Source organism: Elephantulus edwardii, unplaced genomic scaffold (assembly GCF_000299155.1).
Source record: "Elephantulus edwardii isolate Elephantulus edwardi_28Jun2011 unplaced genomic scaffold, EleEdw1.0 scaffold00037, whole genome shotgun sequence".
Classification (NCBI taxonomy): Eukaryota; Metazoa; Chordata; class Mammalia; order Macroscelidea; family Macroscelididae; genus Elephantulus; species Elephantulus edwardii.
This window is the reverse complement of record NW_006399787.1, coordinates 21,142,318-21,156,713: the sequence shown is the minus strand read 5'-3', so window position 1 is coordinate 21,156,713 and position 14,396 is coordinate 21,142,318. Positions and strand designations below refer to the sequence as shown.

Genomic DNA, 14,396 nt, shown 5'->3' with positions numbered 1-14,396 from the left:
TATACAGTATAGTACATGTGTAAGCTTATTTGCTTCAAAGCACACATTTATGGATGTGGGACTCAGGTTTTACATTCTCGTGATACTCTCATTTCAGATGTAGTGTGTCTCGGTACTGGTGGTTATTTGAGCTGCTTTCATAACAGTCTACATACCCTCAAGCATAAGAGATCCTTGAAAATTATAAAACTTGTACAGGAATTACAATAGTCAGAAACATTTTATTAATTCCAAAGAGTTAAGCACTTTAAACATCATTTTAGAGAGATGCCATGAGACTAGAATCCTAGTCAATGTTACATGACCAGTGTTAGTGTTACCACAAGGAGGACCTATAGTCCGTGACGATTGTTAAAAACGATGCTGATGAGGTCTAGTGGCTGTTCTAGCCAATCCTTTGAGAAACACAAAGATGCTAAAAGAAATAGCACCACTGCTGTTTGTAACTCAAGTCAACCAGTCTGTCTCCAAAATAGTACAAAGTTTACAACTGCTTGTTAAAGAAAGACCTTGCTGGAAATGTTCACACTCCATTCCCCTCGGGTAGCAGGAAAGAATCCTGGTCTTGTGTCCTCAGGCTCTTGCCAGACTCACGTTAGCCGTTTGATAGCTTCAATCCACTCACAGCGCTCAGCCTTGCTGCTGGCCTGGATGTAATAGTGTGTGTCATCCTTAGTAATCACTTTAAAGAGATTTCCCTGGACATTCCCTTTAACACCTAGACAGGGAAAAAAATAGGACATAGTCCAGTGTGCGTTTAGCTTTCAGTAAACACAAGTGTGGACAGGGTAAAGTCGTTCATAACTAACAAATGACATGGGTACGGAATCCCCACGGCTTTCTGCTGTGCTTCCCCCTCCCTCCCATTTCCTCTCTCTCACTTGAGCCCTAAGCCCCACCTGTGGTATGTCTGGATATTCCTTGGCAGCCCATTTGCCTGCCCCTATGCTAGCCGTAGATTTCTAATTATCCATTCACTTGAAAATCCAGTATGTTTACATTGAAAGCAATCAAAGTAAGTTTGTTTCAACACATAAATAAGAATCCTGATAATCTACACCAAGTGAGGCACAACTGTGCCAGCTTGGAGGAGAACACCATCACTGTTCAACTGCTTCAGTCTCAGTTTATACCAGTTGCTTACCTTAGCTAGCTCTTGTGAAATTAAGAGAGAGTGTAGGTATTAAAGGGAAAGGGAGGCATTGTAAGCCTTAAAGCATTATTGTAAATCTTAGCTCTTAAGCTTGGGTGAAAATTTACAGAACAGCAAGTACAAAAAATAGGAGAGCATATTAAATACATGCCTTTTCTCTAAGGCTCAGAGTGGTTTCAAAGTAAAACATTCATTGTTTGCCTCACTGAGCAAGTCCTACTATGCTCACAAAGCCCAGCCTTCATTTACTGGAGCATCATTGAGAGTAAACACAGGAGGCCAGGATGGAAGTTGTAGCTTACCGGTGGGAACACCATTATCCTCCAGCGCAGACACGAGTGAGCCACGGAGAGAAAATCCACCAACTGGCCTGTTCTCTTCCTGCAGAGGAGCAGATTCTTAATTAGAGATTTTGTGATTACACAAAAGGAACAGTTCACTCTCCCCTCCTCAAACCAAATGATGAGTGGTTGTAAATCATTTATAATTGAACTTGGGCTTCACGTGGCCCAGTATATGTACCAATAAGGAAGTGCAGTTCTCTATCACAGCAACCATTCACTCACTGTCAAGACAGTCAGAACCAACTCAAAGCACCACGGTAGTGGGTTTTCAGACTAAATTGTATGGGAGTAGACTGCCATCTCTCTCCCATAAAGCAGCTAGTGGATTTGAACCGTGTGCCTTTGGTTGGCAGTGCACCTCCTTATCCTCTAGACCACCAGAGCTCCCTTCAGCAGCACACTGCTCACTAGCCGAATAGGAACAAATTTGCTTTTCCTTCCTGAAGATGCCTCTTGTCCACCATTGTCAGACGCCTGGTATCCTCAATTATTCCGTATAGCTCACCAACCAATCTGAAAGGTACTTCAAGTTACTCTTTCTGCAAAACTGATAGGCATTCTTGCACACTGAACCCGGTTCACCTATTTCTGAAGTAAAATGCTGGTGTATATTGTCTGTAAGATGACTCAGTAATTTCACACACCAGCCATTTAAACAGCTCAAATCCAAAAAAGCCCCTCAATTCATTATGCTGTATGTTGGGTCCTGCCCTCTTATGTATCGTAGAGTTGATTCCCACTCAGACCATACAGGACAAGTAGAACTTCACGATAATGTTCCCAAGGCTATCATCTTTAGGAGAGCAGACTGCTACATCTTTCCCCCACAGAGAAGCTTCTCCCGTTGGGAAGTTGGTGGATTTGAACTAATAACCTTTCAGTTAGCCAAACACGGAATCATTTTGACACCAGGGCTCCTTAAAAGGAGCACTGGGTAGGGCAGAACAGAATTGAACAATTGAGAAAGATCCACCACTGTCTGGAAAGCTGAAGGGTATCTTCAGTAGAAAAACTTGAACTTGGTATTAGATGATGTTGAGTTGAGTAGGACTCAGTGGCGCAAAGAGCAACAGATCTGACCCTATCTTGACCCATCCTTACACTTTCTGACACACTTGAGTCCATTTCTGCAGTCAATGTGTCAATCTTATCTCCTCGAGGGCTTCCTTTCTCTTGCTGACCTTCCACCTCAAAGCATGATGTCCCTTTCCAAGAAATAGTCTCTCCTAGCAACATGCCGAAAGTATGTAACACAAAGCTGTCATCCTTGCCTCCAAGAAGCATTCTCTCCAAGACATAACCGCACTCTCTCCAAGACATCTGTTTGGGTTTTGGCATTTGTAAGATATTTTCAGTACTCGTCTCCAACACCACAGCTCAAAAGCATCAATTCTCCTGTCCTCCGTATTTGTTGTCCAATTTTTAGCTGTATAGAAAGGGATTGAAAAAACCATGACCTAAATTAGATGCACCTTAATCTTCAAACTAATATCATTGCTTCCATAATTTTGAGAGGTCCCTGACAGCAGGCTTCCCAATACAATACATCCCCTGATCTCCTGGCTGCTGGTAATAAGTGTATTGATTGTGAGTCCAAGTAAGATGAACAACTTAATCTACAACTTCAATTTTTTTTTCTCTATCTAACGTCATTTCTTGATCTAGGTGTTAGGGGTTTTGTATTCTGGATGTTGAAATAGAATCCTTTTTTTTTTTTTTAAGTGTGAGGAAAACTTTTTTTTTTATTTCAGGGTTTCCATTTATTCATTGTTGCACTTTCCTTCCTGCCCACCGCCCCTCCATTCTTCTCTGAAAAGTAAAAGAAAAATTCTTTCATTTGAAGATTGTAGTATTCTACCTTCTGCAGCAAGCATTTCAAGTCCTCACTTTCAGCAAGCAAGGTTGTGTCTATGCATAATGCAGGCTGTTGATGAGTCTTCCTCTAGTCCTGATGCCACGTTCTTCATAGAGTTCACCTTCTTAAATGGTTTGATCAGTGTACAGTTTGAATAAGTATAGAGACAACAGCTTCATGGTGTAGGTCTAGTAAAAGCATAACTAAGTGTTCTGGGATTCCTATTCTCCGTAATGTTATGATCCACACACTCAAATGAGCAAATCTGAGGGGTAGTGGTAGGGCACTCAATGCAAGGAGGAGGAAGAGTCAGGGCAAAGGCCGGGAGCAAACCCAGCCCATGATGCCATTAGGACAGAGATTAAGGCGTTACCAAGGACACACGGAAAGGCTAAGCTGGACTGAGAATTAAAAGCTCATTTATTTGTCTTCTAAAAGGGCAGTGAGGTTGCCATAAAGGAGTTTGAAATCTATCCTGCAACCAAACCACCACAACCTTACTGGGCAGAGAGCAGCCAGCCAGTGTTATGTGGAGGCCCAGGTGTCTGACCCCATCCTGCCCTATCCCTCCAAGCCCTCAGGTCTTCTGTGGTCTGGCCATGTCCAGTGGGGCTCAAGGGAGCCACCCATCATGCTCTTTTGCAACCCTCCCCCATTCTGGTTGATGGGCATGCTGTTTTCACTATTTCTAAAACTAATGAAAATTATTTATGTACCAAGACAAGCCTGAACAGTCCGACTAAAAGGACAGTCAGTTTCTTCCCTCTTGACTGGAATTAGATCATCTCAGCATGCTAATAATACTTGGAAACATGGAAGTACAATTCTTTGATTTTTTTTTCAAACCAAGAAAATGTGTTATGGCTTAAATACTGTACAGTAAAAGAAATTTCAACACATAGATGAGGACAAGAAGTGGAGGAGGCAGAATTAATGAGGTCTTTGGATAGACCAGGAGCTCTGACAGTGCAGCGATTAAAGGACTCAGCTGTGAAATGATTGACAGTTTGAACCCCTGGCTGCAGCAGAAAGACGGGGCAGCTGCTTCAGTAAACATTACAGTCTTAAAAGCCTTGTGGGCAATTCTGCTGTGGTTCTATAGGGTCACTGTAAGTCAGGATCACCTTGGTGGCAGTAGATTTTAGACAGAAAAGGGAAAAGAGACTGGGAAGCAGCAGCTAAGAGTCTTGTTATCAGCCCACCTCACAGGAGTCTTGGTGGTATAGTGGGTTATGTACTTGGGCTGCTAATGCAATGGTCAATGGTTTGAATCCACTAGCTACACTCTAGGAAGGAGGAGCTCTGGTTCCATTTAGGTTTACAGCCTTAGGAGTCTGAATCTATTTGATGGTTAACCCAGTAAATTCTAGGTCATCCTTTGGGGGAACTGAAGATGCCTTTCCTATCAAGATAATGAAGGTCCCTCCCATAGGCAGTGGACTAGTGATCATAGGCAAACCACTGAGTGGGGCTTCATGTGATAAAAGATCCTGGGTGGCTTAGACTGAAAGAGGAAAGGCATGTTGCAGGGGAGTTAGGACAGCTGCTGAGAGAAGGAAAGAAAGTTCAACCAGCTGCCCGTCTTATGAGGAAAGAAGCATCTGGAAGAATGACCACAGGTCCTGAGACTCACCTTGGAAGGGTCATAGTAATGTAGGAAAGCTGGATCTTTCCTCAGGACAAAGCGCCGGACTTTCCAGTTTTTCCTCTTGTGTCCCTGAAATTAAAAAAAGAAGAAGCCCTTCAAGGTTATTGGCAGCATCTTGAAGCCCCTTCCTCTTGTTTCTATGCATCTAATGCCAAACCTCCAATAAACCAGCCCACCCAGCATCCCAGCAGGCTTGCGTCCTAAAAGCTCTGTGTGCTGTTGAGTTTGTTCCTGACTAATAGTGACTTTACCAGACAGAGTAGATTTGCCTCAGCCTCACAGAGTTTCCAAAGCTGTGATCTTGACAGGAACCAGTGGACACATTGTTCTCCCGTGGAATGGCTACGGCGTTTAAATCACTGAACTTTCCATTAGCATACCTGTGCTTAAATTCTGCACCACCAGGGCTCCTTAATTTTTTTATTATTATTATTTTGTGTGCATGTACTGGCAAATCAGATCTGACTGGTACAGGAAGAGATTGTCCCTCCTTCTCCAGCAGAGCATCTGGTGGATTCACACCACGCACCTCTGGGATTGCAGTGCAGCTTCTTGCAGGGCTCTTTAATCTTAAAAGGCATCTGCAAGAACTCCAAGAATTACAATTGCACAGCACAGACTAGCCTAGCATCCCCTTCTCAGGGAAGCTGTTGTTGTGTGCTATCAAGTTAGAACCAACTCATAGCTGACCCACCAGTGGGTTTTCAGGGCCTGTAAGTCACACAGAAGGAAGATGCCCATCACACAGAAGGAAAATGCCCACCACACAGAAGGCAAATGCCCATCTTTTCTGCCTTAGAGCAGCTGGTAGGTTCAAAGTGCCAGCATTTGGGTTGGTAGCGCAACTCTTTATCTGATAGGCCACCAGATAGGTACTTTAGCAAAACATTGGCACAGATAAACTTGACCCCAAGAACTCCAGTCTTACAAGCTTGACTTAGTCCTAAAGCAAGCCTATAGCTCTGTGTGTGTGTGTGTGAACACATGTACAACAAAACTGCTTAACATCATCCTCTAAGGACTGACAATGATCGATAGAGTATGTTGCAATCTAAAGGTACAAGAAGGCATTATTAGCGTGTGCGCAAGTGAGAGATTGTTGGTGCTCCAGACTGAGGTGCTAATCTCTCACGTGGCCCCTATACATTCTGCCAGGCACCCTTTGCCCTCATTAGGATTCTTGTCAGGCCAGCAGGACACTGGGGTAGACAAGCAGCTGTATGGATAGAAGCTAATCTGAGAACAGATGGGGATCCCGATCTCAAGAAGCAGGTGACAGCTAAGCACTGCTCTACATGGCAATGGGAAAGGCGCAGAGTTACGCCCATGTCTGTTGTGCAGAAGTGCGTGTTCACACAGCACACACATGTGCTCAAACACAAGGGTCTGCAAGAGGCCCAGCTGCCCATTCACGTGCCAGGACTCGGTGACAGTACACACGTTGTCATTAGCTGCCAGAGTCAGCCCTCCTCAACTCACTGCGAGACCATATGTTATGAACTAAGCAGCTTCGTAAAATGTTTGGCTAAAAATGTTAAGGAAGCAGTTTACCAGACATTGCTTTTGCCCATACAGCAGTTGGGTAGGTTTGAACCACTGCCGTTTGGGTTAGCAGCAACTATAGACTGCTTGTGCCACATTAGGCACATGTGTAAATGCTGCAGGTGTGGCTGTGTCGAGGTGTGCTTCCCACTTAACACAATGTGTTCCCAAATGAGGATTTGCAGCGCTGGCATGGTCTCTTTTAAAACATTGAGCACACCCTGCAGAATTCCACAGTCTACAGAGAAGAGAACAGATTATCTGGGAGGCTGGGCTCTATGAAGAGAAATGTGGGGTCAAGATTGGTGGATGATTTATCAACAATCTGCGTTATGCAGATGACACAACCCTGCTGGCTGAAACTGAAGAGGACCTGAAGCACCTGCTGCAGAGTGTCAAGGACTGCAGCCTCCAATATGGATTGAGGCTCAATGTCAAGAAGACAAAGATTCTCACCACTGGACCAATTGACAGCATCAGGATGGATGGTGAAGAGATTGACATTGTACACAGCTTTAGTTTGCTTGGCTCCACAGTCAACACTCTTGGCACCAGCAGCCAGGAAATTAAAAGGCGCATTGCCATGGGAAAGTCTGCTGTTAGGGACCTCTCCAAAGTACTGAAGAGCAGTGGTGTCTCTCTGGAGACTAAGGTGCGTTTGATACAGGCCATGGTCTTCGCAATCACTTGTTATGCATCAGAGAGTTGGACAATGACCAAAGAGGATAGAAGGAGAATTGATGCCTTTGAGCTGTGGTGCTGGAGAAGAGTGTTGAGAATACCATGGACTGCTAGGAAAACAAACAGATTTGTCCTGGAAAGGGTTAAACTGGGTGGCTCCTTGGAGGCAAGGATTCTGAGGCTCCGTCTAACATACTTTGGACATGTTGTGAGGAGAGACCGGTCCTCGGAGAAGGACATCATACTTTGGAGGGTGGAGGGACGGCACAGGAGGGGAAGGCCCTCTATGAGGTGGATTGATTCAGTGACTGGGATAATTGGATGGGAGTGTCGGAGGCGATCTATTGGCACAGGGCAGAGCAGAGTTTAGGGCTGTTGTACAAAGGGTCGCTGTGAGTCGCAAGCGACTCGATGGCACATAACAGCAACAACAACACACAGAAGAATTCTTTCTGCTTTGGCTCAGTTTGATAAGAAGGTATGACGTTCCATAAGACGCTCCTCCTTCCAGAGACTTGCCTTCCAGTAAGCCTTGGGGCCAACAGAAGTAAAATCTCACATGAGTCGGCAGTGCTCTTCAAGTTAAGTATTTGAAACTGACAGCTATGTACCAGATGCTCACGCTGTGTCCACTTGTGTACACGACATCACGTGCGTGTTCATCTTTCCTAGACGGGCCTGGTGGCTGGAACCCAGGAGACAGAAGTGTGGGCACATATAGGTTCTCACACTGGCTCCCTGGGGCTGGGCTTCTGCCTTCGCGTGTTCTGCCAAGTGGGCTCTGCACTCTAGAAAGCCTCCATCCTTCTCCCCTTCCTGACTCCCTAGGATTTGTCCACCCTGTCCCTGCTCATGGGGCAGCCATACCTGCTTGGCCAGATAGCCTTGCTTTACCACAGTGCCACTTAACTCCACAGTGCTGAGGCTGATTTCTTCCTTGGGATTTATCTTCTTCTTGTAGCTCTCAGCCTGGTGGCAGAGAGAGCAAAAAACTCAGAGAAAGACCCAAGTCCAAGCCACGGGCCTCCTGAAGCAGGGAAAGTGAAGTTACTCAACAGAGAAACTGCTTCCCACCTCGGGATGGCGCTGTGCCCCAAATTCTAGACTTCTGTTATGGGTTGGATTTTGTTTTCCCCACAAATATGTGCTGTAAACCCTCACCCCTATACCTGTAATAATACTCCTGTAGAGGAAAAGGGTTTCTTTGTCATGGTCAGAGGTCCTATCAGCCCAGGGTGTGTTTTAAGCTCTTTTGAGATACAAAAAGAGCAGATCAGGCCTAACAAGGAAGCAGAGACGGGAGGAGACAGGTATCAAGCCACATGCATATCCTAAAGAACCGGGGAATAGAAGCAGAAAAGAGATAAGAACCTTCCCCCAGGGCCAACAGAGAGAAGGAGCTGGCATCTTGAGCTTCAATTGTTGTTGCTTTGTTACTCATAGCTGACCCTATAAATTCAGAGGCTATAAATTGCTCCATATCATATCACTAAGCCACTAGTGATGTATAAACTATTAGCTTCCTAAAATGTGAGAAAATAAATTTTGTTTTGTGAAAATCAACTACTTTTGATATTTCCGTTACAGCATCTCTAGGTCACTAAGACAGTCTTTCACCCACTACTGTGCTCGCTGCTCTGCTGCCTCCTTCTCCCTCCCTCAGGTGGTGGCAGGAATCCCATCCCTAACTCACAAAAGTGTACAGGGCCGTGGAGTCATCCAGGAACTGCTCGGCCAGATCCCCAGAGCGCATGGCTCCCAGGCTCCGGGCACCAACAGGGCTGAGGAAGTTCTCCTCCATAAGCATGGAGGCCAGGGTCACTGCCTCCAGACGGCTGGCCGCGAAGCTGTTGGAGATGAGCCAGTCCACCAGGGAGGAGCCTGCGTCAGGGCATGGACAGTGCCAGTCAGACAAGAGGCCTCCTCAAGGTGCCTGGCTGTGATCTCCATGACCTTGACCTCATGGGCAGGCTCTGAGTTCTACTCAAAAGCAGCCTGAAGGCCACCCCTGCTGCCCAGAAATATGGCCATGGCCAGTGTCATCTCATGCAGGTCATTTGGTCAGTCAGCAGGCAAGTCTTGTCTCAACATCGGCGAGTCAAGCCCAAGGCTGAACCCTGCAGCACGCCTCGGTGGATCCCACCCTCACCGTGAGAGGGACGAGCTCACCTATGAAGGTCTTTTTGTAGGTGCTTCCCTGCTCCATGTTGGGGCATGGCCGGATCCCACTGCTGCTGTCATGCATCTTGTCCACAATGCGACTACACAGAAGGAAACAAAAGGGAGGGGACCTTCACAACACGGACAGGTGTAAGGCAGGGTCCAAGAGTCACCACTAAGGATATAAAGCAAGTGACAGATGGGTGGTATTCATACCAAGCTGCTGCTGTTGTTAGGTGCTGTCAAGTATGACTCACAGCGAACCCATGAACAACAGATCTGAACCTTGTCCTATCCTGTGCCAGCCTCACACTTCCTGACACACTTGAGTCCATGGGTACAGCCACTCAGCCAATCCATCTGGTTGAGGGTCTTCTCTTTAGCTGTCCCTCCACCTTTCCAAGCATGATGCCCCTCACTTAGGAATAGCCTCTTGTAACAATACACCTTGATATCTGAGAAGAAGCTTTGCCGTCTTTGCCTCTAAGGAGCACAATGGCTGTACTTTCTCGAAGATTTGAAAAGAGGGGAGCATTCAATTACACACTGGAATTTGAGAGGTAGGATGAGATTTATTTTCTTTTGCTTGGCTAAGTGCTCTGATATTTCTTTCCTAAATAAGTACTACTTCTGTAATAAGACTAAAGAGCTGTTCACACTGTGTGGGAACTCCTCGTTTCTCAGTGATCTACCGCTCCAACTAATTCTTGATGCTTCACCTGACTCACCCACTGCAGCTCCACCCCATGCTCGTTGTGATGTAGAAGGACCGTAGGCCCACAGAGCAAAACCCCAGTGGCTGCTAGGAGCTCTTCTTGAAACTCATATCCCATCTTTGCTGCCAGTTGTTTCATTTTCCTCGGATCCACAATCAGCACCCAAGAAAACAGGAGTCAAGAAATCAAAGGACATGCTGCCTTGGGTAAATCTGCTGCCAAGGACCAAAGTTCTAGTGAGCAACAATGTCAGTTTGAAGACTGATCTGATCCAAGCCACGGTCTTTTCAATGACTTCCTACGCATCTGAAAGTTGGACAATGACTAAGGATGACGGGAGAGGAGTCATTGCCTTTGGGTTGTAATGTTGGAGAAAACGGCTGAATATCCTACAGACTGCCAAAAGAACAACAGCAAAAGAAATGTCTTGGTGCAAGCACAACCAAGGTGCTCATTAGAGGCAAGGATGATGAAACTTCATCTTACAGACTTTGGGACTGGCCTTTGGAAACAAACAGCCTGTTGGAAAAGGTGGAGAAAGAGAAGAAGACTCTCAACAAGGTGAATTCTCAACAAGGGGCTGTAACAACAGGCTCGAGCAGATCAGCTCGTGGGAATAGTGCGCGACAGGGCCACGTTCAGATAAGGTTGCTCCGAGTCGTAGTTGACTTGATGGTAACTAATAACAACAACATGCCACATCTTTGATGGGTTCCCAGGTTCTGCTGCTTGGGGGGCTAGGGAGCATTTTCTGCAGCAGGGCTGTCAATATGAACTCCTTCCATCTATCCTCACTTCACAGTGTCACCTCTACCACTGAGCTGCCTTCCTTCTGTTCTATGGGGCAATGATGGTTACCATCAGATCCTTTTTCATTTTTTTATGTCTGTGCTTAGGCTGGAAGCCCCCTGACAGGAGACCATCTTTATTTCTATTTGCATGTCATGATCATTTAGCCCATGTAGTAGACATCCTATAAGCATGCCTTGGAAGAATGAAGGGAGCACCCCCTATAGAGCAAGAAGCAATGGCTACCGGAACACATAATTTTTACCACCAGGTTAATAGTAAGACTTAGGACTTGGTCAGTGAGCACAGCTCTGAACACTGGGACTCAAAGGTATCTTAAGTCACTGAGGTGAACACGGGCAGCAGAGAACCTGGGAAGGTTGCGTAGGGGTGTGTGGTGGTGTTGTGTGTGGTGAGTTGTAACCAACCAATAGTTCATCCTCCAGTAGGATTTCAGAGGCAGTTAATACCACAGGAAGAGACTGCCTATCCTTCTCCTGTGGAGCAGCTGGTGGATTAGAACCACATACCTTTGGGATTACAGCACAGTTTCTTACCACGAGGCCACCAGAGCTCTTGAAATACATAATAGACAAACACTGTCTGCTAAACATGCGTAGTGATGGGTGTAGTCCCCTCCACTTGTCCAAATTTCTACTTCTTATTCTACTTTTCTGCCTGTGTATCTGATTATAGATTGATGTTCATTATTGTTAATATTGCAGTACTGATTATGCAATAGTGGTTACATAAAAATTGCCTTCTGCACCTCTCTGTGTTTTCTGTCAATAAAGGTAAACACTATTACATACTCAATCAGCAGAGTGAACAGTAGAAGACCCAGAAGCATGAAAGTGATGTCAGTCAGGCCCGTGTAGCTGTCCCTCCTTGTCCACTCCCGTCCCCCCGAAAGACAGGGCTGTAGCAGAGACCAGTATCAGGAAGGCAGGGGCTGCTGGAGCACTCACTGCAGGCTGATGTGAGGTGGCAGCTTGAAGGAGTTTCTCTGTATGTGGAGTTGCTGGACCTTCCCTGGCTGCCCGGCGTGAATAGCTCCTGTTATCTCAAAGGCCCAAGCATCCCTCTCCTCTCGAGAACAGGCCTCCAGGAAGTACTCCGTGGATGTGCGAGTCTTCAGCTTAATGAGCAGCTGTGAGGTGGGAGAGACAGCCAGTCAGACCAGCATTAAAAGGGGCAGGACAGGTGAAAGAGCACTGGCCAGCACAAATCCGGGGCACACAGCAAGTTGAGGTGGATGTGTAGTCTACAAGATGGCAAGACCCTTTCTTCTTGGGCCAGGGACCATGCTTAGTTCTCAAGTCAGTCTTTCTGAAGGAGTTTTCATCAGTCCCTTCTCTCATTCAAACCCTTCAATGGCTCCTCATCAATTTCCCACTAATCTCTTAATGATTTCCCTTTCACCACACTGGAGGTCCTTATTCCCAGATTCCACCCTCACCTCCTTTTCACTTCTGCTGAGGATGTTTCACAAATGCCTGCTCCCTCCTCTCAGACCCTCACACAAATCTCTTTTATTATGACCAAGCCAAGAGCTCTTCTTCCTCCTTTTCAAGAATAATGTTCTTAGGGAGCTCTGGTGGCCTAGTGGCAAGAAGCTGCACTGCAATCCCAGAGATGCACGGTTCAAATCCACTAGATACTCTGCTGGAGAAGGAGGGGCAATCTCCTGTACCAGTCAGATCCGATCTGACGATAGACACACACACACACACACACAGAGAGAATAATGTTCTCTGCAACTAATAACATTCGTCCCATCATTTGAAACTCTCATTATTTTTCAGTTAGCCATTGCTTTCTTAATAAAATTATCAGCTCCATGAAGAAACCCTCTTACTACCGTCATGTTTGATGACTCCTTGTCTAGCAAATTTCTTGTCACATGATCCTTCAACAAATGATTGATGGATTCAGATATTTCTTTGAGAATAGAGTTGAAGTCACCTCTGGAAGATGTACAGCTCAAGGGGTGAAAGTAATGTCAAACCCCGAGATGTTGTTGTTGTTGTTGTTATGTGCCATCGAGTCGCCTGCGACTCATAGCGACTCTGTGTAGAACAGTCCTAAACTCTGCCCTATCCTGTGCCAATCTCACCATCTTTGACACACCTAATCCCATTACCTCAGTCACTCCATAGCAATACTTAATTTATACTAGACTCCCCAGCTTATTTACAGGGTGTTTTAATGAGCCTTGCCATCCTAATGAGAGATCACATGAGAGATAATCAGATGTAATTTTCTATCTTTTTTTTTTTTAAGCTGAGGACTAAGCCTTAGAGAGGTTCAACCACTGGCTAAGGTCACCTACCTGGATAGTGGTAGAACCAGGATTTGAATCTAGATTTCCCAACTATAAATATGAGTTTTCCCCTTTCCCCAATTCACCTTCAATCATAAAGGAAGCCTGGAGTAGAAGGATCTGGAAGCAGGAAGGAGCTGGGAAGGGGGGTGTCACTTACAGGCCGGTTTTCATACTCCAGGCAGGGGCAGGTGATGGTACAGCCATCCAGGAGGATGCGGCCCTTGGGAGGGGTCACTTTCCGTCCTCCCTCCAGCTTGTAGTACAGCAGCGTGTTCTGCCTGAGGATGAACCATCGAGCTTTCCAGTTGTGGACGATGTGACCCTGCAGAGAGACAGGCAGTCAAAAAGCCCTGGCGGGAGAGAATTATTTGAAAGGAATATATGAATAGGCATTATATGTAAGACAACGGTCCAGAACAAGAGGTACATTGCAAAGAGCACTGCGGGAGGGGGCGGAGAAGGAGGAGAGGAAATTGTGAAATAGTGAATGAATGCTAAGGAATAAAAGAAAAAAGAAAGTCAACTTGGGACGGGAAGGGAAGAGGAGGGAGGACAATGAAAGAATAAAAATCCAATTTTTTTGTAAACTTTCATTAAAATCACAACTAAAATTTTAAAAAAAATTAAAGCCCTATTGTGAGCTGTCCAGGTGGTTAGGGTCCACAGGGAGAGGTGTCCATGAAACAAGGAAATCTGCAACAAGGGAGGAAATATTACTTTTATCTCTTCATCATCTCTTGTCTGTATGTGACAGAGATCTTTGGAATTGACCTTCTAATTCCTATATGGCCTTTGCATGGTTGTAATCTTGAGAGAAATGGAAAAAATAAAACCCCAAATCTCTTGCCATTTAGTCAACTCTGACACATAGTAGCCCCCCAGGATTGAATAAAACTACCCCACAAGATTTCCAAGGCTGGAATCTTAGGGGAGTCGACTGTCACATCTTTCTCCATGGAGTAGCTGGTGGGTTTGAATTACTGACCTTTCAGTTAGCAGTCAAATGCTTAAACATTGTACCATCAGCCCCCTTTGCAAAAAAAGGAAAGACAGTCACCCTTGTATAAAGTACCTGCCACTGGAAATAGTCGTTGCTAACCTTCCTTCCTTCCTTCCTTCCTTCCTTCCTTCCTTCCTTCCTTCCTTCCTTCCTTCCTCTCTCTCTCTCTCTCTCTCTCTCTC

At 45.7% G+C, this 14,396-nt stretch overlaps 1 protein-coding gene across 1 annotated transcript in view; it reads right to left on the bottom strand.

Annotated features, from left to right (window-relative positions):
- Window positions 1–590: 590 nt before the first annotated feature.
- The window catches only part of PLEK2 (pleckstrin 2), a 25,190-nt gene continuing 11,384 nt past the window's right edge, over window positions 591–14,396 (bottom strand). Inside the window, exons 2-9 of the mRNA XM_006884801.1 lie at window positions 13,372–13,536; window positions 11,857–12,038; window positions 9,393–9,484; window positions 8,917–9,104; window positions 8,091–8,192; window positions 4,986–5,069; window positions 1,456–1,534; window positions 591–718 (exon numbers count right to left, since the gene is read on the bottom strand). Of these exons, the coding sequence (XP_006884863.1) occupies window positions 591–718; window positions 1,456–1,534; window positions 4,986–5,069; window positions 8,091–8,192; window positions 8,917–9,104; window positions 9,393–9,484; window positions 11,857–12,038; window positions 13,372–13,536 (1,020 nt within the window). The remainder of the gene's footprint in view (window positions 719–1,455; window positions 1,535–4,985; window positions 5,070–8,090; window positions 8,193–8,916; window positions 9,105–9,392; window positions 9,485–11,856; window positions 12,039–13,371; window positions 13,537–14,396) is intronic.